This window comes from Phymastichus coffea, unplaced genomic scaffold, assembly GCF_024137745.1.
Source record: "Phymastichus coffea isolate CEN01 unplaced genomic scaffold, Cenicafe_Pcof_1.1 PCOF00039, whole genome shotgun sequence".
In the NCBI taxonomy this organism is placed as follows: Eukaryota; Metazoa; Arthropoda; class Insecta; order Hymenoptera; family Eulophidae; genus Phymastichus; species Phymastichus coffea.
The window spans coordinates 677,114-701,830 of record NW_026706850.1 but is presented as its reverse complement, the minus strand read 5'-3'; the positions used below and the strand labels follow the sequence as shown (position 1 = coordinate 701,830).

The following is a 24,717-nucleotide window of genomic DNA, read 5'->3' as shown; positions in this document are numbered from 1 at the left end:
TTCGAAGTATAATAAATATTTCTATAAAAATTATTGCATTAGGTGTCATCCTATTTATTAGGTCTTAATAAAATTATCAGGATGTGGACTTTTCTTCTTTACTTTCCAATAATTCATTTTTGAGGCTAGCCTGAAATACAAGTTTTATTCGTAAGTGATCTAAATATAATTTAAATGAAAGTTGATTGCTATAATGCGTACATATTCTTCCAAGGCACGCAGCACTCGTTTTTCTATGTCAAAGAAATTTTCGTCGTAATCAGAGCTCGATCGCCGACTACTTATGATCGTAGGAAAAATTGATCTAGTACGATCGAACAAAGCGGCGAAGGACTGGATCAAAAATGCCAGGAAAGCTAACGATGCTAAAATGCTGATTGGATCGAAAGCTCTGAAACAAAATGATAATTATTGATTGATAGGTAAGTGCCTATTATGTGTTCTACAATTATTACCACGACGATAAGTACGTACCTTCTCAATATATCGATGAATCGATCAGCTCTATCCCGATAAAAAATGTATTTTAGATTCGGAAATAATACTACAGCTCCGGCAAACTGTTATAACTCGATCTATTATAATATTGAAAATTGTTATCAATAAGTTTGGTCATATTTTACAAACTTGATTAATCTCGCTAACACCAATCAAAATGTAATTCATTGATCAAAGACGTTTATAAAATAAAATAACGATCGAGTTATAGCTTTCTGACGATTGTTTATTAATAACTTTACATGTAAGAACATTCGTATAATATCCGACTCTAAATTAACGTATTTTTAATCTAAGTGAAAAATTGAAATTCAACTCACGGAATTAGAGGAGCAGCTGGCACAGTATAATAAGTCCTAGACTGTTCAGTTTGTTGATCTTGCGTCAAATGGCCAGGAATCAAGCTTTGCTGGTTAACGGGAAACAATGGAGTAGTATCATTGGTCAGGAAAAAATTGAGAGTCCTTGACTCGGCCGACACTCTGTTGCAGCACAATATTATCAGGAACGTCGTTTCCACCGTCTTTCCCTAAATATTCACATTCTTTTTGAAATATGCAACTGTTTTCAAAGTTTGTTTTTAAACAAAATCGCAAGTTTTCGATTTAATAATCACAATTGACATACCCAAAACTCACACATTGTGCTTCAAAGCATGTTGATGGCGTTCTACTGACAGGAGTGTATTTTTTACGCTGCATATTTATATGGAATTTTGTTACTATGCTACGTTCTATTTAGCCGTTACGGTATTTTGAGTTTGATGTCGCGATTACCGAGATTTCCCGTAGAAATTGCTTATTTGAATGATAAGCTCAATTTCATGCAAGCAAATTTTGTCACCGTACGTCTGGCAGTTCTTTATGTCTAAGAAAATAAATTTAGTTTTGATGAATTTTCAGAAAAATCTTTAATCTGTAAAATAATAGGTTGTTTTAAAGTATCTGCAGTGTGCAAAAATTGTTTTATATATAAATTTTAACTTTCTTCTATATGTCATATTTTAGAAAGTGTGCTTAGAGTTTTCATTTATTTTCATATTAAAACACAATTTCAGTGGCATTTTAGTGAAAGCCGTAATAACGCTTATTTTGTAAATCATAGGCACATGGTTTTTTATTTTCAAAACTTAACAGTAGATAGTTTTTGATATGAAATTGTTTGATACAATCAATAAAAAATTGAATGAAGGTTGTTATAAAATTGATTTATCAATTATTATTTACAAATTTAACAGATTTATTTACTATCATTTGGATCTTTTTTAGGATTTAAGAATAACAGTTTCTTTACAGCTTCCTTATACTTATTAATAGAATGATCATCTTCGCCATTATTAATTAAATCTGTAACAGCTATTTTATACTCTACTGCATGTGGTATTTGTTCGTAATCATAATCTTGTGGTACTTCAGGCCAAGCATATATTGTCACTAGGTTCTTCCTACTCTGATGTTTGTCCCAGTCATAATACTCCATATCTGCCAAGCTTTTCTCATCCTCCCATGCTTCTTTACGCTGCAAATAAATATGGAATGAATATTTTCTAGATTTTATTATTTTCAAATAACAAAAATGTACATACCCAAGATTCATGGTATACAGCAGTCAAAAGGTACTCGGCATAATCATAATTCTGTTTTCTCATTGGACAACGATCAGTCGTGATTGTTATTAGATCTGTTTCTGGATCATACCTCTTCCCAAGTAATCTTAGAAGTTTATCTTTTGCATGCTGATCTAATTTCAAACTAGATAATTTTAACTTGAAAGTGACAATCCTTGCTAGAGGATCTCTAATAGAAGGACCAGAGTAACAATAGTCTGAAGTAATAACGTCTAGTGGGAAATGTGTATTGCATTCATCATCTGTTTCAAGCCCAGCTGGCCATTCTGTGCAAAATTGTTTTAATGCTTCACAGTGTCTTTTGATGGCGGGTGGAGTTAAGTGTAGAAAATTTGGAATTTTCATCAATTCCACATTGGCATACTTTCCTGGTGGTCCTTGACCTTTCATTGGGTAACCTTGTCGAAGTGGTAGTGGTACTGATGCTGGATGAAATGTTTTCTGACCTGGCCATACTGAAGGCCAGTCTTGATCAACACGCATTTCTATTTCTCTTGGAGGCTCACATTCATACTTTTTAATTTTTTTTTGCTGTTTTTCAGCTGGTTTGGGGATCAACTGTAGTATTCTAAAACCATCTGAAAAGTTTAAATAAAAACAATTATAATTCATCACTATCTGTCAATATTTGTCATTATAAAGTCAACTTGGGAAAGAACGAAAAAATATTAAATTACAATAGTCAAACAATGACAAATAAAATATTAATGATACGAACATAGCACAACACAAAGTTACGACAAACAAAATATTAATGTTACGAACGAATCACAATACAGTGTCAACTTTATTTTCACCTTTGTCAACTCCACCAACAGCAGTATTTGGAATTATACCCCTGTGGTTTGCTGCCCTTACAATAGTATATTGGCATATCGTCGGTCTTAGCGAGACAATAGTCCTCGTGACAATTGACATTTTACCTGACAACAATTACGATTTTATTAGAAAAACATTTATGCAAAACATAACCTCCAAACGGTGACGGGAGCGTATAGCCACACCGCTCCACCTCTACCTTGTTCTGCTAGATCGAGTTTCAAATCCGCCATTCCCAATATCGAAACACTGGGAGCGGAACCAAATTTTTTTTCTTTCACGATAAAGTCGGGGGCGCGGCAATCCGAGTCAGTCTCAGTTGTGCTCTGAATCTCGATCGTCCTAAGCACGTTGTTATTTCATTCGATTTTTATAACCGCACATATGTCAATTGATCCTAATACAGTCATCTAAAACGTGACAAGTATCAATATATTTTGTAAATAATATGAAGATGTAAATTTAGCGTGATTCGAACGATCGCGAGACGCAATCTACATATGAAGGAGCGTTTTTATTCATATCTCGGTCAATTAATCATCGTTAAAGAGATTTGACATCCATCATGTCCGGCGAAACCGGTAACAGCATCACAAGTCAGTCTTCGTCGTTTCAGTTTATGCCGAACCAACCGAACGATTCAGTGATCGGTGACGACGATGTATTCGAGGAGGATGATGATATGCGTCCTCAGGTCGTCGGAGTTGTGAAGAAGAAACAGACTCGAGATAAGAGTCTTGCGTCTGAAGGAGATAACGGCGTATCTGTATTTACTGATAAGCGCAGGCTAAACTCCACCGGACTGATAACAGGTATGTTATGTTGACTGTTACGGATGTAAATATTCATAGAAGTGGCATTTATTTTTATTTTGTATAATTATAAATAATGACGACTCAATAACTTGGCCGTGCTGATAGTTTTCATTTCTTGGAGAATTCTCAGATAATTTGCTTACCTTTTTGGAGCTGTTTTTAACTAAACGAAATTATTTGAAAAATTATTGAATAGCAGTTGCCAATAGTATATAGTGCAGAAATGTTTTTCCGAAAAGTTGTAAGAAGTATTTATATATTTTGCAAAAGGACTATAAATAATAACTTTGTTCAAAAAAATTGATTTTATAAATATTAATGCACCACGTAAAAATGCGTGTATTAGCAGAAACCGATTGTTCACTTACGTAAACTAAATATAAATTGCTGTTAAAACAATACAGTCTATATTCATACGCAAACATCACCGGCATAGTTAATTCAAGAGAAATAATTAATTCAAGAGTCATCGAAGAACGCTCAATGGTATCTGTTATCCTTCAAATTTAAATCTATACGCACATTTCGTTTCCGCGCGTTTCCATCAGCGTTTATAAATGGCTCCGAAAGTCCGAACTCTGAAGCTTTGAACGGGTATGTGTGTATGCGTGTGTGTATGTGTGTGTGGACGCATATACTAACACTCACGAGGCAATATGGTGTGTTATTCTTGAATGGTGACGTCTGTTTGTGATTCTTGGACTTCGCCGTAGGATTGGCAGTCATGGCGTCTCCACGGCCTCAGTCACCCCGTCCAGCTCCAATTTCGGCAAAAAAAGAAGATAAAGAAGAGAGCTTTTGGGACAAAATTGGTACACTTGGCAGGAAGAAGCGTATAAAGGAGGGTAAGTTGTGCTTAACACTGCGAGAAGCTTAGAGAGAACGGATGTTGTGGGTGGGCTATGGTCCGAGTGCATTAGCCTTATAAGGCTAGAGATCTTGATAGACAACACATGATATTCTTATTGTAAGTCATATTTTCATCGTTTTAGCCTTAAATTATAAAGTGCAAGAGTGCTTTTTATTTTTACATGTGAAATTGCAATAAAATCGTCAGTGATTTTCAATTGTTTGTCAACAATCGCAAAATATTTATTACTCAATGGTGTTATAGTGCAAGAGGTACAAGAAGAGGGCAAGCATGCAATTGAATCACCAGGTTTTGCTGCTATGGTAGATATGCCACCAGAGGACTACAATCTGGATGAAAATGAAGAGCGATCCATGATTGCTCCAAAAAGTTTAGAGGTACCCAAAGTCAGGGAACTAATCCAAGTGTTGATTGAGTGGATCAACGATGAACTGGCTGATCAGAGGATAATTGTTAAGGATATCACAGAGGATTTATATGATGGACAGGTTCTACAGAAACTACTTGGTGATTATTAAATTCAAAATACATTGTGTTTTTACATTACACATTCTTTGAACCTAGCTAAAACTAATACTTGAATATTATCCTTATTTCAGAAAAATTAACAGGTAGTAAATTAAATGTTCCTGAAGTTACACAGTCAGAGGAAGGACAGCGACATAAATTGTCAGTAGTCTTGAATACAGCTAATCGAGTGTTGGACTGTTATCCTCCTTACAAGTGGAGTGTTGAGTCAATTCATTCAAGGAATATTGTAGCCATTCTTCATCTTCTGGTCAGTTTGGCTCGTCAATATCGTGCTCCAGTCAGGCTGCCTGAGTTGGTTTCTGTTTTCGTCGTCGTGGTCACAAAGAAGGATGGCCAACTCATCCATAGAACCGTTAAGGAAGAAATCACTTCGACTTACGACGATCTGGGAATGCGCTGCGAACGCGATGCTTTCGATGCTCTCTTTGACTGTGCTCCGGAAAAATTGGCTGTCGTTAAGAAGGTAGGTTGCAAGTAGAATTTGACATAAAAATAATTTTTAATTTTTCTATGTTTGTATTGAATTACAGTCGCTCGTAACATTCGTTAATAAGCATTTGAGTAAAGTGCATCTAGAGGTGACAGATCTTGATAATCAGTTTCACGATGGCGTTTTTCTCATTTTACTTCTGGGTTTGCTTGAAGGATTTTTCGTACCATTGGGCAGCTTTCACTTGACCCCAAAAACACACGAACATAAAGTTCACAATGTTGCGTTCGCTTTTGAACTCATGCAAGACATTGGGCTTCCTAAACCAAAAGCTCGTCCAGAAGGTATGTTATTTCTAAGTATTTTTCCCGCATATGAATGTAAGTAAATAGTCGTTAGATAAAATTTAATTTTTTTTGTCCTTTTTTACTTACAGATATCGTAAATTTGGATCTTAAATCGACATTACGTGTATTATATAATTTATTCTCCAAATACAAAGGTATAAATTAGAATAAAATATATGATTCATTGTAAAAGATTTTTCGAAGGTAAACATATCTTTTTGAAGTACTTTTGCAAAGCTTGCATAATAGATCATATTATGAAGCTACTCGAATTTCTAATGTAAGGCATATTTATGCGGAATTTATACTGCAAAATTATTTACTAACCAAAGATGTCTTTTATAATTAACTGCCGCTACGTTGCAAAACATAATTTATTTAGATGGTTGAAAGTATATTAAAGTGAACGTGCCTTATTATTAATTAAGACAATAGACAAATTTTACTAGGATTTCAATGTGAGGATGCATAGAATGTATTGTACTCTAGTTTTAAATTCACTTATGTTTGTCAATGTACAAAATCTTTGATATATTATATAACAATGCATGTTATTTTAAGTACTTATTCATTTCGGAATAATATATCATTTTTATTTCATAAATTTATTCAGATGTTTTTTTCTATTTATTAATATAATGGATGATTATGTTTATAGTTTTTATTAACTTAAAATATATATAAAAGAGAAATTGTTGATTTCTCTGGAATTATATTTAATATCCTCTTCATTTCACTCCACAAAGCGGAAGTTTCGCCGACATCAATGTGCATTAGACAGCATAAATACTTACGATTTCCTTTACATTTAAAAGTATTCTAGTGAAACATTAGTTTTGGATTCTTTTGGTAAGAGTAAGCTCTTAAAAGTATGGCAATAAGAAACCACGTTGCTTTTATTCTATAAAAATAATGTTTGCTGCTTAACATATGTGTTATTTCAATAAAAAAAGACTGGAATTTCAATTCCGTAGAATAAAAATTTTATTAATTATTATAAAAAGAAAAATTAAACTTGTTCCTGTATAATGAGACTATTATTAATATATTCAGTCAGTAGTATTGATACTTTGCAATAAAAGTTCCGGCAATGTAATAGCAATGCCACTATTTATTGACACATACAAAAACTACAGCATAACTAATAAGTTACATATCGTGAAATAATTTAATGCTTTGCATCTGTGCTCTGTAGAAAGTAGAAATATTGTAGTACTGCAAATCTGAGAAGTAAAATGTGAAATTGCTTTAATACCATTGAATTTGAATAGTTAAAAGCCTTCTGCGCAAGAACAAGTAGTAAATCTATTACCAAGCGTATGATTCCGGATTCTGCCCGATTCGATCTGTAAACGACATTCTGATAATTTTCCCTCTGTCAACACAAAAAAATGTTGTCGCATTTGGCAACCGATTCGTTTTCAAGAAGTCCCAACTCTTTGCGCACACCATCGGTCACGATCGTATATTAGTTTTCTTCTAGAGAATGAGAGAGTGAAATACTTTGATTCTATGTAGTTTTTCCGGGTCGGTGTTTTCGTCAGATACAGAAAGTGCAAATGAAAATCTGTGCACTCTCATTGTCGCCGCGTACGTAGCTACGACGGATCGCAAGCAGTATTGTTGTATGGATATAGTAGAAATTGCTTACTCATCAAAGGCTTTCCGACGACTGATCAACCGCCCATCCCTTCTCTTTCTATCTCTCTCCTCTCTCTCTCTCTCTCTCTCTCTCTCTCTCTCTCTCTCTCTCTCTCTCTCTTAAATCTCGATCAAAGCTTGCGCTTTAGCGTGCCAATGCGGTTCCTCTCACAATTTGGTTCTCATTGAACGCGTACGTCAATCGTCAGATACGCAAAAAGTAGCATGCTGCTCGAGGTGTAATTATATACGTGCAGCTATTAGAAATTTCGACGTTGAGAACCATTCACGCGTTGATGAACATTGATGCATCCTAGCTGTGAAACTAAATCTAAAGGGCATTAATTTATTGATCTTCAAGTTCAAGCAACAACGTTGTTACATGGTAGAATAGATAGTTGTCAACATCTGTTATTCATATAAAAGTAAAGAGGTCGTCAGGGAAAATCAACATGCGAAAAGTGAAAATAGTTTCGAATGTTGAAATATACGATTGAAGAAAGTTAATGTCCAGTTACTATAAGTGAGAAAGAAAACTGGGAAGAGCTAGTTCATTAGTTCATTATAAGCGACTAAAAAGTTCGGTCGCATTTGAATCTTAATTTTTTATTTCACGACTCAACTTTGATATTTTGCGAATTGCACGCTAAATCATTCTCCCGAATGAATTATCATGCTCACTCGACTAGCTTTCTTCGAAAGTACATACGTTTAGATAGGCGTAGTATGTTAGATTTGGCGCGATCGAGAGGGAAAAGAAAAGAAAGAAAATCGTTATACCGGAATGACATCCGAGGACAAACTCGTAAGTAACCATGCATCATTCGATTTTTTTCTCAGCAATATTTTAATGGTAATGACATTGCTAGTTTACGTATAAGCTTGGATATTTTCGTGATATTGTTTACCTTCTCACAATAAAGAAATCCAATGAATGTTTCAGTTTAAAATAAGCGTGAAATTGAAAATCACGGACTTCTACAGTGGTAGATGACCAAGCGAAGCCGTGAGTCTGATCGTTGTTATTCGAGATCTCGTCTGGATTTCTTATATCATTTTGCATGAAATATTTGGAGAAAACACAGTCAATTTCGAGGCACGCGTGTGCATGGTCACCGATCGAATTAACACGATGCGTTAGACATAACGATCGGTTCTCGCGACTCGTTACCTTTACGATCCGTACGAAAATGCAGCAATCGATCCAGCGCCGAAAGCAGAAGATTACCGGGCATCGCTGTTCAGTTTAATGTTTGATGCGCGCATACATCGACGCCATGCAGCCCATTCGTCTCTCTTGCGTCGCGAAAAATAGGCTCGGCTCCTAGCGCACAGCCCAAAGGTGCATTCAAATGATAAATGAGCTTGCGTCGAAGAAGAGAGCATTGCGACTACCAGTTATTTCGATGAATCGAAGAGCAATGAACGAAACGGTTGGAGAATGGCAGACGAGATTAGTAGCGGCTTCCACGTAGTAAGATAATAGCTTAATCGTTCGACCGTAGCCGCCGCGAGCGTCCAACGTTGTGGCGCCTCTGCTATGTTTTCGCAGTTGCGAAGCCGATTCTCACGATTGGATGATCGGTAAAAAAAGGATGAGGTCTTCTCTATATTTCTCGCAAAACTCGTATGCGTATAGGGCATAAATAATAAATGAAATAATTGCAGTTCCTCTGTCTCTACAGTGTTTCTTTTCGTCGTCGAGATGATGGTAGCTATTATTAGTTTTTTTTGTTTTTTCTTTTGTCGAGAACCATCGAACGAAAAATGGAGAACGAGATGAAAAAATGCACAACGAGTCTACTGCCAAGTAAAGCGATAATTACGAAGCATTCGATCGCAGTCAGAATGAATATCAGGAAGGCTTCACCAAACACTGAGGAAAAAGCAAACATTCGGCACAATGCTAACATCGGCATATATTAACAAAAATTGCGACAACTACATCGGGACTATTAGCGAGTTTCGTTATGTAAGATTAGTCGCTTGCGTCTAAAGTTTGAAGCAAGAAAAAGTAGCTGAGCGTAGTGTTGCAAACCTGAAAAATGGAAGGAGAAATAAAAAAGACGCGAAAAGCGTCGTCGATTAGGAAGCAAGGAGAAGATCGAGCGAACCTTTTCGAAGTAGCGCATGGTCACGAGGAAGAAGCCGCAAGCTTTCAGAGTGACGGTTCTCTGCATGAGAATAATCAGAAAGTCCTTCATCAATCGAACCTTTCCGGATCCTGGCCAACTGGACATGTAAATAGCCTCCTGATACTGCTCACTCTGCCAACAGACAATTGTGCTACTTGTTAACGTCGGAGGAGCATCGTCGAGGTCAAATGAGATGTACTTCTGCGGCAATAGCTGCGCCAAAGTAGGCGTAAACGAAGACCTGAGCGAGCTTCATGAGCATGTAGACGACGACGAAGAGGAGCTTGGTCACCGAGAGCTGAGCCTTATTCTGCGATGGACAAACGATACAGGTCACCCGTTCGCACTTGACGGCCGAGTGCGCAGCATACCTGGTTGGCCTCCCACATCACGCTGCACATAATCACCGCGCTGCCGATGTAGTTATAGATGACGATGTAGCCGTAGGCCTTCTCCAAGGTCGCGTTGGCTCTCAGCACCAGCTGGTGGATGGACACGCACTCGCGCAGCCGGTCCTCGCAATTGGGACTGTCGACGCTGAGGTCGTTGATGAGCTCGGTGGCCAGTCGCAGAAAGCCGCGGATTCGGAAGCAGTGCATGGCGAACGCGCTGTCCATGCCGGCGATGCCGCAGACCAGATACCAGAACGAGCTCGTCTCGAAGGCGAAGATCGACCAATAGGCCGCGCTCCTCGGCGCCACTGGGAACGGGTATTCGCCCTGGATCAGTCGTCAGCGAGGGTCCGCGTCGGGCCGAGATACCCACCGGATACAGTTGGACGTGCCTTTTGTATTTGAAGACGAGCACGGCGAGCGGGATGAAGTACATGAGCGCCGTGAAGGCGATCGACAACGTCAAGAAATTGATGAAGTGCCTGTACACGGAGACGTTCTTGAGCAGCACGGCGCGGCTCCTCTCGTCGGCCAACGCGTCCCCGAACTTGGCGCACAGCTCGCTCTCCAGAAACGCGAGCTCCGTCCGGTACAGCAGGCAGCTGCCCATCTGTTGCCGTTCGTTCGTTATTTCGTACTCGTGAAACTTGGCGCGGAGAGCTGCGAGGCGCGAGCCGTCGAAATTGCGCGGATAGCTCGGATCGCATTGCAAATATCTCTTCTCGAGCGGCCTTTCGCGACTCCCAGCCTCCGGCGCAAGCTCGATAGCGTTAACGATAAGGCGTGTAGCTACTCTCACTGCTGCCGAGCACATGATTGCCACTCCTCGAAGGCTGATGACCATCCCCGAGATATCATCCGCGACCATGGTGCCGCCGTAAAGGCACTTCATGGCGATGACAACAGGCACGAGTAAGCTGTAGACGGTGAAGAGTTTGTACAGGAGACTGCCGTTCTCGCGGTCGGGCCAAATGCCAGCGCCGTAAAGCAGACTGTCAATCGACTTGCGACACCGCTGATACATCGCCAGATGCGCGTCCATCTCGATAGGTTGCTTCGCCTTCGCTTCGGTTCGATCTCAATTTTTACGACGCTGCGATCTTCGCGATACGCGTGCAATGAGTTACAATACACGCGAACCGATTACCCCAATTATCTTTAATCGTTGCTCGATGCTCACACCTCGTACGTGTTCGATACACGTAAAACCGCGAATGGAATCGTTTTACATTGCGTTTCATCGGCTGGTACATACAGCACTGGGAACGTTAGTGGAGCGAAACACAGTGGCTGGGCTTTTAGATCAGGCTGAGGTTGTACTGTGGAACCCCTTTTTCGCTCGAGCTGCGTTGCACCGCCGGTCCGTATTCTGCCGCCTTGATAGATAATTCAACAAAGTCATTTCGCATGCAAACAGCTAGGATCCCTTTGACGAACAAAGAAACACACACACACGCACACACTCTATCTGCGCATCGCGAAACTCGTGTGCACAGCTAACAAATTATAAATGAACTTCCGTCGAAACAGTAGTTTTTCTGCGTCGGCAACTGCCTCTTTCACGTAGAAATAATAACAGCTATTAGTTTTATTTCGAGAGTCCAGCAAAACGCACGGGGAATAATAAAACGGGAATATCTCGATTCACTGCACTGGAAATCTGCTGTGTAGTAAGTTAATAGCTTAATCGGTCGCTGCATATAACATATTACATTGAATATTGAAATCAAGTCAATGTCCGCTGCGGACGAGAGAAATTCGCCCGCTAGGCCATAGCCGCGAATTCGCAGCAGTCGAGTGAACCTATATGAATCTCGCAGGCACTAAGTTTCTGGAAAGTAGATTTACTCAAGTTGTTGAAGCGGAAGCCTAGTTTACGTTTGCTTTCGCTTTTGGTGCCAAGGGAAAACAATCTGTGCAAATGGTTCTGTATTGATTTGGGTTGGCTCGCCAGGGAAATCGATACATTTTTAACTCTAGACCTACAGCAAATAAAGACAACCGAGCGCAACTAGCATAAGCTCGTTTCGTTGAAAGTTCCCAACCAGACACGGCTTTCCGACACGTGTTCCAACTTCTACGAGTTCAAGCGCGGCATTATCTACTTTTTCGAACACTCGTGTATCTTATTCGTAATGCTTTTTTTCTCAAGATTTTACGGCGATGCGCAATACAGCTCAAAAGCGAAAGTAAATTTGACGATGAAAATCCAAGCGGAACTGTAAATATCACGAGCAAGATTATTCTTTCAGCGAGCTTCAGAAGTTCCTTGGATATTGTCAAGCTTACTAAACAAACTTACATAAATCACAAATATTGCACTTATCAAATAAAAATTAAGATAAAAAAATATTTATTGGAATGATAACCGTAGAACTTTCATCGATGGTTTTTCTCATTACAATGGACTTGTAACAATTATGACATGACCTTTACATCATTGTTCTCTAAAAGCTTCAATATAATTATAATATATTGAAGCAGGAAACCGATGTCAAGACTACGAAAAATGGAATGATAATTGTAAATCTTCAAAAAGAGTTTAAAAATAAATGTACGAAGACGTCTGACAACGTTGTTGAAATTAGAGGAATAAGCCGATGATAAGTAGCGATAATTATTAAAAAATGCTTAGAATATAGAACTCAAGGCAATCAGGCTACATATTAGAGACAGCTTATTTCTTCAGAGAGTTAGCTTCAGAGAGGACTTCTGAAATTAAACGAATATTGTCGTAAAATTCTTCAGATAATATCGGTCAAGAACACAACTTTCATACCACAACGCCAATTCCATTTATTGACGCAACTAATAACTACGTACAATACAATTAACAAATGTCATTTCAAGAAAAACTCAATGCTTCATTTCCAAGCTTTGGAGGATGAAAAAATACGATATCGTCGTATTAACAATCTGAAAAAAAGAATAAATATTACTTATGAATTTTTGCACACGTTTGAGTATATGCTGTGCTGCTAATTCCACCCTATACGATTTCAAATTTTAAGGGTGCCGCACTCACCACCGTAGCGTTGAAGTCATTTTCTTATTCGTTAATGTTCCGCTGTTATTTGTGCTTCAACGCTGAACCGACTCTATAGATAAAATCCCATAGATAATAATCACTGAACCTACGCGGATTCAGAAGAAGCATTAAGTCGCGACGATAATTTTGGCACATACATTTTCGCAAAAACAGCGTTGGTGATGGTCTACGCTCTGCCCATTGAGCCGTGGTCGCTCTAAATTAAATCTACGAGTAAAATATAAGTAGAAGTGTACAAACCTTTTCAAACATTTCCATGGTTATGAGAAAATAGCCGCAAGCTTTGAGGTTGATGGTGCGCTGCATGAGAATGACCAGCAGGTCTTTCATCAGTCTCACGTTGCCAGATCCCGGCCAACTAGACGTGTAAACGGCATTCCGGTATATTTCACTCTGCGAACATGGAACTCCACGTGAATATTCACGGAAGAAGCTACCGAGAATGATGTTACAGGTACGTACTTCTGAGGTGATGGCTGAACCATAGTAGGCGTATATGAAGGTCTGTACTAGTTTCATTACAATGTAAGCCACGAAAAAAATTAACTTGAGCACCGTCATTTGAGATTTGATCTAAGAGAGAACGAAACTGTCTGTGCACGTGCGAGATGTATCGGGCGAGGAGAACGGCTCGAATCGAATACTTGAGGTACTGCGCTTTCTTAAAATACGCTTAAAAGTATCCAGCTGTTTGCCCATCGACTCTTGCCGCCTTTGGAAGCGATTTCGCTGGTTGTCGGTCGCTTCGAAAGCGCGTTATCGTTCGGCTTTGCGCCTCAAGTATTCTCAACGCGCGAAGCCGATGCGTACCTGCTGAGCCTGCCACAGCAGACTGCACATGATGATCGCGCTGACGCAGTAATTCCAAATAATGATACCGCCGTAAATCTTCTGCAGGGCTGTCTTCGACTTGATTACGAGCTGATGTATGGCGACGCATTCCTTCAATTGGCTCTTGTAGTTTGGGTCGGCCGGATCGAGATCGAAGACGCGCGCCGCCGCCAGCCTGAGCAAAGCGCTTATGTGAAAGCAGTGCATGCCGAAGGCGTTGTCCACTCCGGACAACACGTGGAACGTGAACCAGAATAGGCCCGTCTCGTAGGCGACGAGCGTCCAGTAGACCGCACCCGTCGGTTCCACCACGAATGGATAGTTGCCCTGAAATCATTTTATTTTCAAGGCAAACTGACACAAGGCTTCGCTTCGGCTTTATCCTTCCATCGTTACCGGCCACAAGTACATGCGCTTTTTATACTTGAATATGTGAATGAACCGTGGAGTCAGGAACATGGCTATCGTGATGCCCGTCGAGATTACTAGAAAATTCATGAATTTGGAATAGAACGAGATCTTTTTCAGCAGTACCGGTCGGTACTTTTCGTTCTTCAGTTCTTCTGTGTATTTCGTGCCCAATTCCTTGTCGAGTGCGATGAGTTCACTGCGGTACACCAGATAGTTCACAATCTGTTACGATGCATTTGTCATTCACTATTTTAAACAATGAAATGTCTGCGTAGAATGCAGGCTCGAAGAATTTTTCATGTGTACGGCTGATTGAAAGAATCGGGAAAGTACACTCAGCGTAAGAAGTCTACGTTAGTTGAATTCAACTCTTTTTTTTTTCAATCAATTTTTTCAAGCAAAACACGCTCGGCAAACAGAATAGTTTGAATATCGGTAAAATAACAATCGAGATTGCACAGAATTGTACTTACTCTCATTACCGGTGCGTAAACGGCTAATGCATTTTGCAAAGTTTCAACGAACTTTGACACATTACCAACGTTTGACAAGCAAAAGAAAAGAACTTTCGTTCCAACACTGGTAGTCATGCAGAAACCCGTGAACGTGATGAATCTGTAGATGAACACTGTGTCATCCCTGTGAGGCCAAAGACCAGCTCGAAACACTAAATTTTCAATAAATTTTCGGTAAGCTTGGTACTTGGCTACATCCAGATCCATTATGCTGTCAATTAGTCGCAATGCAATCGACTGCGTATTTGCTCATCCGAAACGGTGAATTTAGTTTTGCGTTATGCAGTGCTGATTACGATTGCAATACGGGACGAATAAAAATAAGTCATTGAAAGATATTTGCTGTAAGACGTTGGCAGAATGAAAAATTAAATCGTAATCTACATTACGAAACGTTTGGAAGGAAAGCGTAATGATCGAAATGTATCATTTATTTGATAAAATTGCTTAAATCGGTTGCTCGGTAAGAAGTAAAAACGAAGAAGATATGTGATATCAAAAACTCGCGTAGACCCGGTATTCCCAAGCTATTTTCTCCCGTCTACCAATGCACTGCAGAATTTTCCTCTGATATATATACGCGCGTCGTACACCATAAGCGCACTGCCAATATTGACGAAAACTTCTTTACTATCTCGCTGCTTCCCCGAGACTGAAGCGCCGAATACCCCTTCTCTTTTGCGCCACCCCATCCCAGAAATGCTCACGGGTAAAATATTCATACGAAAATCGCGAAAACGAGCCATAAGAGGCTTATTATGAGACATCACGTCATCGATTAGCCTTCTGCGATTTCGCGAGAGCGTTCAGTGTGCCCACAAGCTCCTCGATAGTAGAGATGAAGTATATCAACGGGCAGAAAATATTCTAATACAGAACATCAACGTGAGACTGTGTTGACGGCTGTATAAATACACGGTGAGTTTCGTTGGATTGCTAAAAATTGAATGACCTATCAGAAGCTAACTGTATTGGAAAGATTTTGCGCGTTATTCGTTATAGCTGCTTGTGTTAACAATTTATTACTTTGTACATCATTGAAAATATAGTAAATACGTCTTATCTTTACTAAAAAACAATGTTTTATTTACTTATTTCAAGTGAAAATGTTTCTTGCAATCAAGAAACGTTACTAATATTTCAGAATGTAATTGCTCAAATCGATAAATTTCATGAAATAGCAAGAGCTTTTTCTTTTATTTTGAAGAGGACAAATTACTTGATTAATTTATCAAATTTCGAAAAAATTGTGTTTAATTTGTTAAAAAATGGCCGTGCATTTGTTGATTTGAGTAAAGGGTAGTTTTTATTTTTATTGCAACCCATTCGAAGCGCAAGTTTCTTTTTATTTCAAGACATTTTGCGCAATCGGCATTGCTAAATTGAAATCCATATGAGTTTGATGTGAAGCATGAATCTGTTAGCTGATATAATAAAGGTAACATTTTATTTAAATTGAAAATATAACAACACCTTACTAAATCACTAATGATTAATATTACTGCATCGTTACTGTCTGGCACTGATATAATTTGGAATGCATGATAACTTGAAAATTGTCTGAAATAAAAAACAGGCTCACCAAATTTTTTAAAAGCGGTATTAATTGATTAGCATTATGATAATGATTTTCAAAAATAAAAAGAAATACATTATTTGTCTCTGAAATTTTTTATGTATTAGAAAAAATATTGATATTTTCCAATCCACGCATAAAGAAGTATGTTGTCATCCCTAATGTATTCAACAAATTTTTGGCGATTTTCCAAATAGAAAATGGTAGGTTCAGTGCATTATGAAATTTACTTTTGTCAACTACAATGTCAGTCCCTTGCGACTTTATCTTGTGCCTGATTGAAATTTTACCACCACTCCTTCTCAAATATCGTTGGAAGAAAAAGATATTAACATAGAACGATGTAAGCTGTTAGGTCTCGACGTGTTCACGAAGGTACTTTAATGATCTCTCGGTCAAAGTTCATTCTTCATGTTTGAATACTAATTATTCTTTCTGTCTATTTACAGATTGTAAATGCAATGGTATCTGACTTGTCCTTCTACAGATCTTAAACGAAATGGTTAATTAAATTCACGTTGCTCACGTTATTTTGTTGCTGGAATAAAATTTATTTTAATAAATGAAGAAGAAGAAAAAACTTACCGATTTTATTAGATTTCAATTACGAATATGAATTTGTAATAAAAGTGTACATCTCTACCAACAACAAAACAAATGCATAACAATGATCACTGTAATGAGCCAATTATTGTCTAGCATGGGATATAGCATCAATCTTTGGTTTTCTTGTTCTGTTCCTTGAACCATTATTTCTATGCTCTTTTCTGCAGTAAAACTTCACTGAGTATATAATTCGGTATTTATAGTTATATTCAACGAAAGTTTGAACAATATATGCAAATATAAAAATAGTCTACCGGATCCTTTTAACTCTGTAATCAATACCAAAAAATTAATTTGTTCATAATCCTTAAAAATTTTCAGTTTTGGAGTATTTAAACTGAATACAAAGTTTTAGACGTGATAGATAAAGAAATCATACAATGTTTACCGTACCAGTGACATTTAAATTAAACTTTATGATGCCGACTAAAAACATGTAAAATCCTACAATTTAATCATTTATTTATTTATTTAAACAGCTACTTGATCGTTTTTATTGTTTATTCATTTCAGAACGACTTGAACAAAATGATGACATAAATGTTGAAGGAACATGATTATTATTTTATTTCGAAGAAAAAAAGGAATACTTGAATTTATTAAATGTAAGAATGTATCAGTGGTATTCCTGTAGAAGTGATTCAGTTGAGATTATTTGGAGATATTCAACTTCAAAGTTTAAAAGATTATACGTCAGGTCGACAAGTTACTTTTGAAATAAATCTAATGATATATATCACTGGTTTACAATCAAAAGAATTTGATTATAAATTATTTTTGCTTTCGAAATATTACGCTACTGTAATGACTCTTGCAATGAAATTTCACTTGAGCACGGGCGTTGAAGAGTATGCTACTAATTTGTTAAACAGCTTTTTTATTTTCATTTTGTAAATAAATTAAAGGTAATCCAAAATTAAAAACAAATATATTTCTGATGTTTGATTGATTCCGTTTATATTTAATATCTCACGGTAAATACTTTACAGCAATACTCAATTTCTTACTCGAACTTTAGTTCACTAAAACGTAATATAAAACAGTACCATCAGAATGCCAACATTTATTAACTATATACTTATGAAATTAGTTCACTTCATCTGTAATTTACTATAGTTAAATGAAAAACTGTCTTTAGGCGCAGTTTCATCTGAATGGAATAAACATTAAGACTTCATGACAACGAAATTCATACACTGATTAAACTTCATAACTCGTAAAAGTTATCAGTACTTTAACATGGTTAGTAGCGTGTTTTTATTCACATTGTCTTGACAATGAAAGAATTGATTTACAGTACATGTACACTGTGAAAAAAAAAAATTGTATACAGAATTATTTGCACCTATATATCTATCGATGGACGGAGACGTTCAATAATTTTTTTTTCTATTCCGTACTCTTTATAAGGTCCTTTCTTAGAGCTTGTCGGTAAGACTTGTAGAAAGATACTGAAATAAGTATTACCCCTTCCATTCAACTCTCATCCCCACTCATATGCACCCTCGCGAAGTAAACGATGCATGCGAAATCAGATAATGATGGCTATCATAAACTTGTTATGGGGCATTATATCATCGATCACTCGTCCGCGATTTCGCCAGGAGCTCCTGCTACTCAGTTCGTTTCGCAAGCTCACCGAGAATGGAAATGGAACTGAGAAAGTACGAGAAGTACAAGCATAAGCTCAAATTTATGCTCGCGTGCTCGGGATTGTGGATTGATCATGAGACACAGCCACGGCTTGTTGGCATTGCACTGAGTTTGTGTTCGGGGATCTTCAATTTCGCTATATCCTATGGGGTCTTTGGTTTTTGCGTCAAGTACGTGGCGAATATCAGTTTGCTCACGCGGGGGATCGGGCTTTTCGTTAGCTTTTTCTCGTCCTTTCTGAAGGTGATTATGCCATGCATAAATTACAAAGGGACATGGTAAAAATAGTAGATGTACAGCTTGAGCACAGAATTGTATAACCATAGAGTGAACTGTCATAGGTATGTCTCATAAGGTTTCACCAGGACGACCTACGCGCTTTAAACTCTGGCGTCTCACAGTTATTCAATACAGACCTCGCAACTTCAGAGGATCGCTCACAGCTGTTAGCCCATTTACGTATTTTCACCAAGTTTTTCTACACGTTTGATTACTCGGTCGCGCTCAACGTTCTATTGTACATGCTCATTCCTTTGTCATTCCTTCGCCGTGGGAAATACATTCGGATGTATCCACAAGTGCTACCATTCAGCTACGTGCCTGGGGGCATTGTTCACTGGTGCATTTATGGCTTCGAGATCGTCGCGGGCTTCTTCCTCTGGAGCGTCACCTGTGGTGTCGACTCCCTCTTCGGCTACTATACGCTTCAATTGGTTGGCGAACTGAGGCTACTCACTTCGCGCTTTCGAGCCCTCAAGTCGAGTGACAGTTACAAGGAAAGTATGAAAGACTGCGTAAGAAGACACGTTCAGTTGACCAAATCTCATCATTTTCTGGAGCGAGTTTTCGGTTTCCTTGCTATTTGGCTAGCTCTAACTTGCGCTATGGTCCTTTGCGCCCTCATCTTTCAAGCTTCGCAGGTATGTTACTTGTCTTCGTTACTGTTACACGCCGATTCATTACGACTGTCCTTTTGCATGTAGATGAAGCATTTGACCGCATTGAAAGTATGTTACTTGGTGTGCTATTCGTTCTTGAAGTTAGTGCAAGCTTATTCTTACGCGTGGTTTGGAAACATTATCAATGTCGAAGTGAGTACTCTCATGAACAAACGATAAGTGCACTTGTGCAATCAACAGTCAGTCTTATGTTTACATTTATCTGGCTCTGCACTCTGTTCCGTTAAATATCTTTGTTTTTCCTTCAGAAGGGATGCTGGTGAAATTTTCATTTCGACCAAAAAACCACCACTCGTATCCGCTAGAAAAATTTTGAACGAAAACCCTTAAAGTTGAGCAAGGATCAATCTTTCTTCGTGCTTTCTTTATTTTTTTACTCGATGAAATCAATGAGCCTTGAAAATCGAAAACTTTTCTTCAGCTTATTTAAGCTTTTTAAAAAACAATCCTTTTTGAAATTCACGAGCAAAGATGCTCGTTATCACGCAAAGTATAACCGAAAAATTTATGGTCGATTTAAATGAAACTTTAGAAATCGACGAGAAAAAAAAAATTCTTTTCGTCATATTGAGTTTAACTGCTCTATCTAGCATGCCAAGATACACGCGATGATAAACAATGTCATCCGCTGACGAGTTTCTTTTGTACCCGATGGAAATTTCACCGGCACCTCTCCTCAAATATCGTTCTTAAATAAAAAAGATATTCACCAAAATAAAGGTGATCTAAAAATTAGATATGAATTAGAGCGAGGCATGTTTGGAAGCGATGTATGATGCTTATTGGCCAGGCTCCGGTGATACTCATTTCATGAACGATGTCCTCATCGTTTTGTCACAGAAACCCTTAGTGTTTACAGCGAAAAGTGTGATGGTGTTAGGTCTCGACATGTTTGCGAAGGTACTTGAATAATAAATAATAAAACTAGGGGCAAAGTCCTATATACGTTACGTTATGATACTAATAATTATATCTCGTTTATTTACAGATTGTAAATACAACGGTCTCTTACTTTTTCCTCCTGCAGACTTTGGACGAAACTTTCAATTAAATCCTTATATTACTCATGTTTCTAGAATAAAGATTATTTTTAGCCAGAAAATGAAGACGGGTCGCTTTTGTTTCTAAAAAAAAATCCCCTGCGAGTATTGATTGCGAAAATTACGTGTATCCGGTTGCTGAGCAGCGAAAACAACAACGAAACAAATGCACAGCGATGATCACTGTAATCAGCCGATTATTGCAGATACGGCGCGTATAAGACGTAACGCGGAAAACTCTGTCCGTTTATCCAATCTTTCTTTGTTTTTCTTATGCTTAGACCATTATTTCTGTACCGTACTCTGCGATAAATGCTCGTTCGGGCAAGTAGATAATGCGTTTCTGTAGTTTCTCGTGCAACGAAAGTTTGAGCATTGCGAGCGAATACAAAAGTAATCTATCCACGTTCTTCTTGCGTGGCAATCGATATGCAGGATTATATGATATTACTCGCGGTGCAGTGTCGTAAAAGCGACCATGTAAAGTACTCATCGCGCTAGTTGTAATAGACGAGGAAACTCGGAAGCTCACAATTCCGACCGTGAATTTCAGATACCTAAGCGATTTCGCGCGCCAACGGATTCGATTGCCAATGCTCGCCGTCGCAAAGTTCAGGATCCAGCTCTGGGGCGCGCTCTCCCATTCGCGAAGCCGCGTAAGGTGCATTTCTATTCCGTTTGTCTGTTTCAGGCCGACTTGGATAAAACGACGAGCTTGCTTTTCTACCTGCAAAGAGAAGCTGTTATAGACCTGGGCATTGCCGACTGTGCCACGAATTATTTTCAAAAATTATTACTGCGAAGAAATTTGATAAACTTTATTAATTACATGGTGACGATGACAATGAATTCATAATGATGCATCGCTGCAGGACATTTCGTATAGGAAGAGCAAACGACATATTAAATATAAAGCTTGGTTGAACTAAGAGCGGATATTCTGGTCGATCCAGTCTCTGTAGTAAGCCACCTCGGTGTAAACTCCCGGGTAGTGAGGTTTGGCACATCCATTACCCCAGGAAAGTATGCCGGCGAGTCGACCTTCAGTGACCAACGGAGCTCCCGAGTCACCCTGGCAGCCACCTTTGCCGATGGCCCCTGGATAGGCAGCGCAAATCTGGCCTGGTGGTATACCGCCCACGGTCTCGTAAGCTTTATCACAGAGACCCGCGTCCAATGTCAGCACCGTCCTGGCAGTCAGGTGATCCTCCGAGCTGGCGTTCGTCTTGGACCAACCAGTGACGAGGGCATCGACGCCAGCGCTGACCACCTCCGTCTCGTTGAACAGGTCGATGGGCTTGCGTTTGGCGTCGAACGCGATGGGATCGACGAACTTGACCAAAGCCAAATCATTGGAAGGTACGACGCGCTTGCTCCCTTTTTCGTACAGATCGTGATGGCAGTCCTCGCGGCAAACGTAGCTCTGGATCTCGTGAAGGCTACCCTCGGAGTTACGCCAGCTCGAGCCCGTTCGAACGCGATAGTCTCGTTCGTTGCGACCCACGCAGTGGGCGGCTGTCAGTACGTAGTTCTCCGATATTATCGCGCCACCGCATACTGGGTTGTCTTGATACAGGATCACTACTTGGTACGGCACTTCCTCGATGTGCGTGCTTTTGCCAAACATCGGACCCCGTGGGTAGTAGGCTGCCACTTGTAATTCGTAATATGACTTTAGTTTCGTCTCGAATAAGAACCCTTTTATCTAGAGGAATTATTCAACGTTGCATTTTTGAAAAAAAAAAAAAAGAACTTGGAATAATTTTAAGAATGTTAACACTCTGATAAATCAAGCGAAATAAAAATGTCATTCCAGCAAATCCAACATACCATTGGTTACAGCCACGAGAACGACGCTCAGTAGAAATATCATAGCTATCAGCTCTCTGTTTTTCCACGATTATTTATAGCAGTTCAACGAAGCTTTGAACATTTAACTGTAAAGTACGCAACGAAGCTTCCAATTCACTACTGAGCGTGCAGCTGATGGTCAGCAGCTTATAAACGATCCCCTAGTGAAGCGAGCGCTCATGAGCCGGAGGCGTATTTAATCATTTTCGACCGGACACTCTACTTACCACACATCTAAGCCTATCTCGTTCACCGAACGATCTTTGTTGGGAATTTCCGTTAGATCTGCCAGGTATTGATTATTGATGTGCAAAATGTTTAGTTTTAACGAGAGCATTGGTAAATCCAGAATTGCTTTCTCTATATCTAGTTATAGACTTTATTAATTCAATTCAAAGGAAAAACATTTGAATACTAACGGAGTCTTTTTATTGTTCATCTAATTGTTCGACGTAAAACATGATTTACAAGGATTTTTAAGCACGAATAAATTCGTTATGTGGAAAGACACAATAACTCTTCAGTAATGAAATTAATTAAAAAGAATTCTGTGAGCGTCGGTGTTTGATATGAAAAGAAACTTTGTATTAAATCCAAGTGAACACTAATACTACGGCGTCCACAAACTGTATTGATCTCTTCCTTTCCGTTCGATCCAGTCTCTGTAGTAAGCGATCTCGGTATACAGTCCTGGATAACGAGCCTTCATGCATCCGTTACCCCACGACAGTATTCCAGCCAGCCGACCATTGACCACCAGCGGACCACCCGAGTCGCCAAGGCAGCCGGTTCGACCAGGCGAGCCTGGGTAGCCCGCGCAAATTTGTCCGGCAGGCACGCCGCCGATGTCTTCGTAAGCTTTGTTGCAGAGACTCATATCCAACGTCTGCACCACCTTGGTAGTCAAATGTTCCGCGCTGAAGTTGTGCTTGTATACGTACCAACCTGTAACGAGAGCTTCTGCGCCAACGCCTACGTCCTCCATGTAGTCGTACAATTTGATCGCTTGGCGCCGATAATCGAAATCGATTGACTCTGAAAGTTCTATTATCGCCAGATCGTTGACCGGCACTTTGCGCGGACTTGCCTGGTAATCTCGATCTTCGTAGTACAGCTCGTGCAGTCTGTGCTCCCGAATGTCGTGTAGGCTGCCTTCGTGATCTCGTAAATTCGAGCCTAATCTTACTTGATACTCGCTCGGACCCCACAGCAAACAATGCGCGGCAGTTAGTATATGATGCTCGGAAATGATCGCGCCACCGCAGATGGGACGATCACGGTAAATTATTATCGCTTGGTAAGGTACTTCTTTGATGTCCGCGTGACCGTCGGCTGCTAGCAAGCCTTTTGGGAATGATGCCGCTGGCATCGTTGCGGCTTCCGCCGTATCGGACAGTATTGGCACTGTTAGCGATTCGTTTAGGGTTTTAGGACAAAATTAGACGTAACTTTTTTAATTTGATGCATTTATGAAAAAGTCTTCATTAATGATAACGTACCATTGATGGCAACAGCGACAATGACAAGTAATGCGATCATCTTCGTTTGTACTGGCGGCTAACTGGCTAACTGTTTACGAGAGCGTCGTCGTTGCTGTAGGTGTGAGGACTAGTGGATTTATTCGCGATTCGATTGGAGAGATTGTATTTCCCGTGAACTTATCTTGCAATCGGAGCGACAAATACAGACTTATCGCGCGTCGATTCTCCGGGATCCGTCGAAGTAAACTAACGCGCGCGTACGGAAAAGCAGTCTGTCGGACCTCGAGCGTGTCCGTATCAACAGTGAGTCGCTTTTCGTGATCGCTCGGTCGCCGTTGCCCTCGCTCTGAAGCCTTCCGCGGGCACACCCCTTCTTCCGCCTGTCCTTGTTACCCGCTATCGTAGCTCGCCAGTCTATGCCGGCCAAGGGTTAGCTGGGCAGTGGTCGAGCGTTGGGCGCTGGTATATCACGTCGCAGTCGACGCAAGAAAGTTCGACAGCAGTACATCTGCAAACACGCGTACCTTTTCCTCTGGCAGGGAGGAAACGCGTGCGACGGTTTTTCCGCGGCGCTCCCAAAACGATTAATGCTCCTTTTCATTGTTGGCATTTCTCTGTCGCGCCGAGACAGCTGCGACG

At 39.6% G+C, this 24,717-nt stretch overlaps 7 protein-coding genes across 8 annotated transcripts; 2 read left to right on the top strand and 5 right to left on the bottom strand.

The window, feature by feature from the left end:
- Window position 1: 1 nt before the first annotated feature.
- On the bottom strand, window positions 2-1,485 carry LOC131663884 (uncharacterized). Its single transcript, XM_058934620.1, has 5 exons — window positions 1,126-1,485; window positions 819-1,027; window positions 475-504; window positions 202-391; window positions 2-130 (listed from the first exon to the last, which is right to left on the bottom strand). The coding sequence occupies exons 1-5, from the start codon at window positions 1,138-1,140 to the stop codon at window positions 77-79; spliced, it is 498 nt and encodes a 165-aa protein (XP_058790603.1). The 5' UTR covers window positions 1,141-1,485; the 3' UTR covers window positions 2-76.
- Window positions 103-6,730, top strand: LOC131663882 (beta-parvin). Of its 2 annotated transcripts, XM_058934618.1 has the most exons (8): window positions 103-150; window positions 215-422; window positions 3,561-3,756; window positions 4,473-4,604; window positions 4,874-5,137; window positions 5,230-5,624; window positions 5,692-5,935; window positions 6,028-6,730. In XM_058934618.1, the coding sequence occupies exons 3-8, from the start codon at window positions 3,564-3,566 to the stop codon at window positions 6,102-6,104; spliced, it is 1,305 nt and encodes a 434-aa protein (XP_058790601.1). In that variant the 5' UTR covers window positions 103-150; window positions 215-422; window positions 3,561-3,563; the 3' UTR covers window positions 6,105-6,730. The 2 variants fall into 2 exon arrangements, with proteins under 2 accessions (XP_058790601.1, XP_058790600.1); XM_058934617.1 differs by lacking the exons at window positions 103-150; window positions 215-422 and having other exon boundaries at window positions 3,509-3,756.
- Window positions 1,586-3,269, bottom strand: LOC131663883 (small ribosomal subunit protein mS35). Its single transcript, XM_058934619.1, has 4 exons — window positions 3,144-3,269; window positions 2,923-3,048; window positions 2,084-2,703; window positions 1,586-2,016 (listed from the first exon to the last, which is right to left on the bottom strand). The coding sequence occupies exons 1-4, from the start codon at window positions 3,175-3,177 to the stop codon at window positions 1,738-1,740; spliced, it is 1,059 nt and encodes a 352-aa protein (XP_058790602.1). The 5' UTR covers window positions 3,178-3,269; the 3' UTR covers window positions 1,586-1,737.
- Window positions 6,731-9,487: 2,757 nt separating the features above from the next.
- Window positions 9,488-15,494, bottom strand: LOC131663998 (uncharacterized). The gene is made up of 12 exons (XM_058934811.1): window positions 14,871-15,494; window positions 14,383-14,619; window positions 13,966-14,313; window positions 13,618-13,728; window positions 13,396-13,548; window positions 12,970-13,022; window positions 11,910-12,088; window positions 10,480-11,171; window positions 10,086-10,433; window positions 9,914-10,024; window positions 9,694-9,846; window positions 9,488-9,617 (listed from the first exon to the last, which is right to left on the bottom strand). The coding sequence occupies exons 1-12, from the start codon at window positions 15,117-15,119 to the stop codon at window positions 9,558-9,560; spliced, it is 2,694 nt and encodes an 897-aa protein (XP_058790794.1). The 5' UTR covers window positions 15,120-15,494; the 3' UTR covers window positions 9,488-9,557.
- Window positions 15,495-18,738: 3,244 nt separating this feature from the next.
- Window positions 18,739-20,806, top strand: LOC131663942 (odorant receptor 4-like). Its single transcript, XM_058934730.1, has 5 exons — window positions 18,739-18,990; window positions 19,089-19,667; window positions 19,731-19,838; window positions 20,454-20,606; window positions 20,695-20,806. The coding sequence occupies exons 1-5, from the start codon at window positions 18,739-18,741 to the stop codon at window positions 20,755-20,757; spliced, it is 1,155 nt and encodes a 384-aa protein (XP_058790713.1). The 3' UTR covers window positions 20,758-20,806.
- Window positions 20,807-21,546: 740 nt separating this feature from the next.
- LOC131663839 (trypsin-1-like) lies at window positions 21,547-22,710 on the bottom strand. Its single transcript, XM_058934536.1, has 2 exons — window positions 22,577-22,710; window positions 21,547-22,399 (listed from the first exon to the last, which is right to left on the bottom strand). The coding sequence occupies exons 1-2, from the start codon at window positions 22,617-22,619 to the stop codon at window positions 21,672-21,674; spliced, it is 771 nt and encodes a 256-aa protein (XP_058790519.1). The 5' UTR covers window positions 22,620-22,710; the 3' UTR covers window positions 21,547-21,671.
- A 497-nt stretch (window positions 22,711-23,207) lies between these two features.
- Window positions 23,208-24,136, bottom strand: LOC131663997 (trypsin-like). Its single transcript, XM_058934809.1, has 2 exons — window positions 24,097-24,136; window positions 23,208-24,001 (listed from the first exon to the last, which is right to left on the bottom strand). The coding sequence occupies exons 1-2, from the start codon at window positions 24,134-24,136 to the stop codon at window positions 23,208-23,210; spliced, it is 834 nt and encodes a 277-aa protein (XP_058790792.1).
- Window positions 24,137-24,717: the final 581 nt, after the last annotated feature.

Excerpts from the sequence above, each read along its gene's own strand:
- LOC131663884 (XM_058934620.1), bottom strand. Across the intron at positions 505-818 it reads CCAGCTGCTCCTCTAATTCC|AGCTGATCGATTCATCGATA; the intron begins GTGAGTTGAATT and ends TTATCGGGATAG. Across the intron at positions 131-201 it reads TGCGTGCCTTGGAAGAATAT|GCTAGCCTCAAAAATGAATT; the intron begins GTACGCATTATA and ends CTTGTATTTCAG.
- LOC131663883 (XM_058934619.1), bottom strand. The coding sequence starts at position 3,177 with ATGGCGGATTTGAAACTCGATCTAGCAGAACAAG. Across the intron at positions 3,049-3,143 it reads ACTCGATCTAGCAGAACAAG|GTAAAATGTCAATTGTCACG; the intron begins GTAGAGGTGGAG and ends AATTGTTGTCAG. Across the intron at positions 2,017-2,083 it reads CTGTATACCATGAATCTTGG|CGTAAAGAAGCATGGGAGGA; the intron begins GTATGTACATTT and ends ATTTATTTGCAG.
- LOC131663882 (XM_058934617.1), top strand. The coding sequence starts at position 3,510 with ATGTCCGGCGAAACCGGTAACAGCATCACAAGTCAGTCTTCGTCGTTT. Across the intron at positions 3,757-4,472 it reads CTCCACCGGACTGATAACAG|GATTGGCAGTCATGGCGTCT; the intron begins GTATGTTATGTT and ends ACTTCGCCGTAG. Across the intron at positions 5,936-6,027 it reads ACCAAAAGCTCGTCCAGAAG|ATATCGTAAATTTGGATCTT; the intron begins GTATGTTATTTC and ends TTTTACTTACAG.
- LOC131663998 (XM_058934811.1), bottom strand. The coding sequence starts at position 15,119 with ATGGATCTGGATGTAGCCAAGTACCAAGCTTACCGAAAATTTATTGAA. Across the intron at positions 13,729-13,965 it reads TGCTGTGGCAGGCTCAGCAG|ATCAAATCTCAAATGACGGT; the intron begins GTACGCATCGGC and ends GTTCTCTCTTAG. Across the intron at positions 11,172-11,909 it reads TGCCTGCGAGATTCATATAG|CGAAGGCGAAGCAACCTATC; the intron begins GTTCACTCGACT and ends ATCGAACCGAAG.
- LOC131663942 (XM_058934730.1), top strand. The coding sequence starts at position 18,739 with ATGGAAATGGAACTGAGAAAGTACGAGAAGTACAAGCATAAGCTCAAA. Across the intron at positions 19,668-19,730 it reads TCATCTTTCAAGCTTCGCAG|ATGAAGCATTTGACCGCATT; the intron begins GTATGTTACTTG and ends TTTTGCATGTAG. Across the intron at positions 20,607-20,694 it reads GTCTCGACATGTTTGCGAAG|ATTGTAAATACAACGGTCTC; the intron begins GTACTTGAATAA and ends GTTTATTTACAG.
- LOC131663839 (XM_058934536.1), bottom strand. The coding sequence starts at position 22,619 with ATGATATTTCTACTGAGCGTCGTTCTCGTGGCTGTAACCAATG. Across the intron at positions 22,400-22,576 it reads TCTCGTGGCTGTAACCAATG|TGGCAGCCTACTACCCACGG; the intron begins GTATGTTGGATT and ends ACGAATTACAAG.
- LOC131663997 (XM_058934809.1), bottom strand. The coding sequence starts at position 24,136 with ATGATCGCATTACTTGTCATTGTCGCTGTTGCCATCAATG. Across the intron at positions 24,002-24,096 it reads TGTCGCTGTTGCCATCAATG|TGCCAATACTGTCCGATACG; the intron begins GTACGTTATCAT and ends AATCGCTAACAG.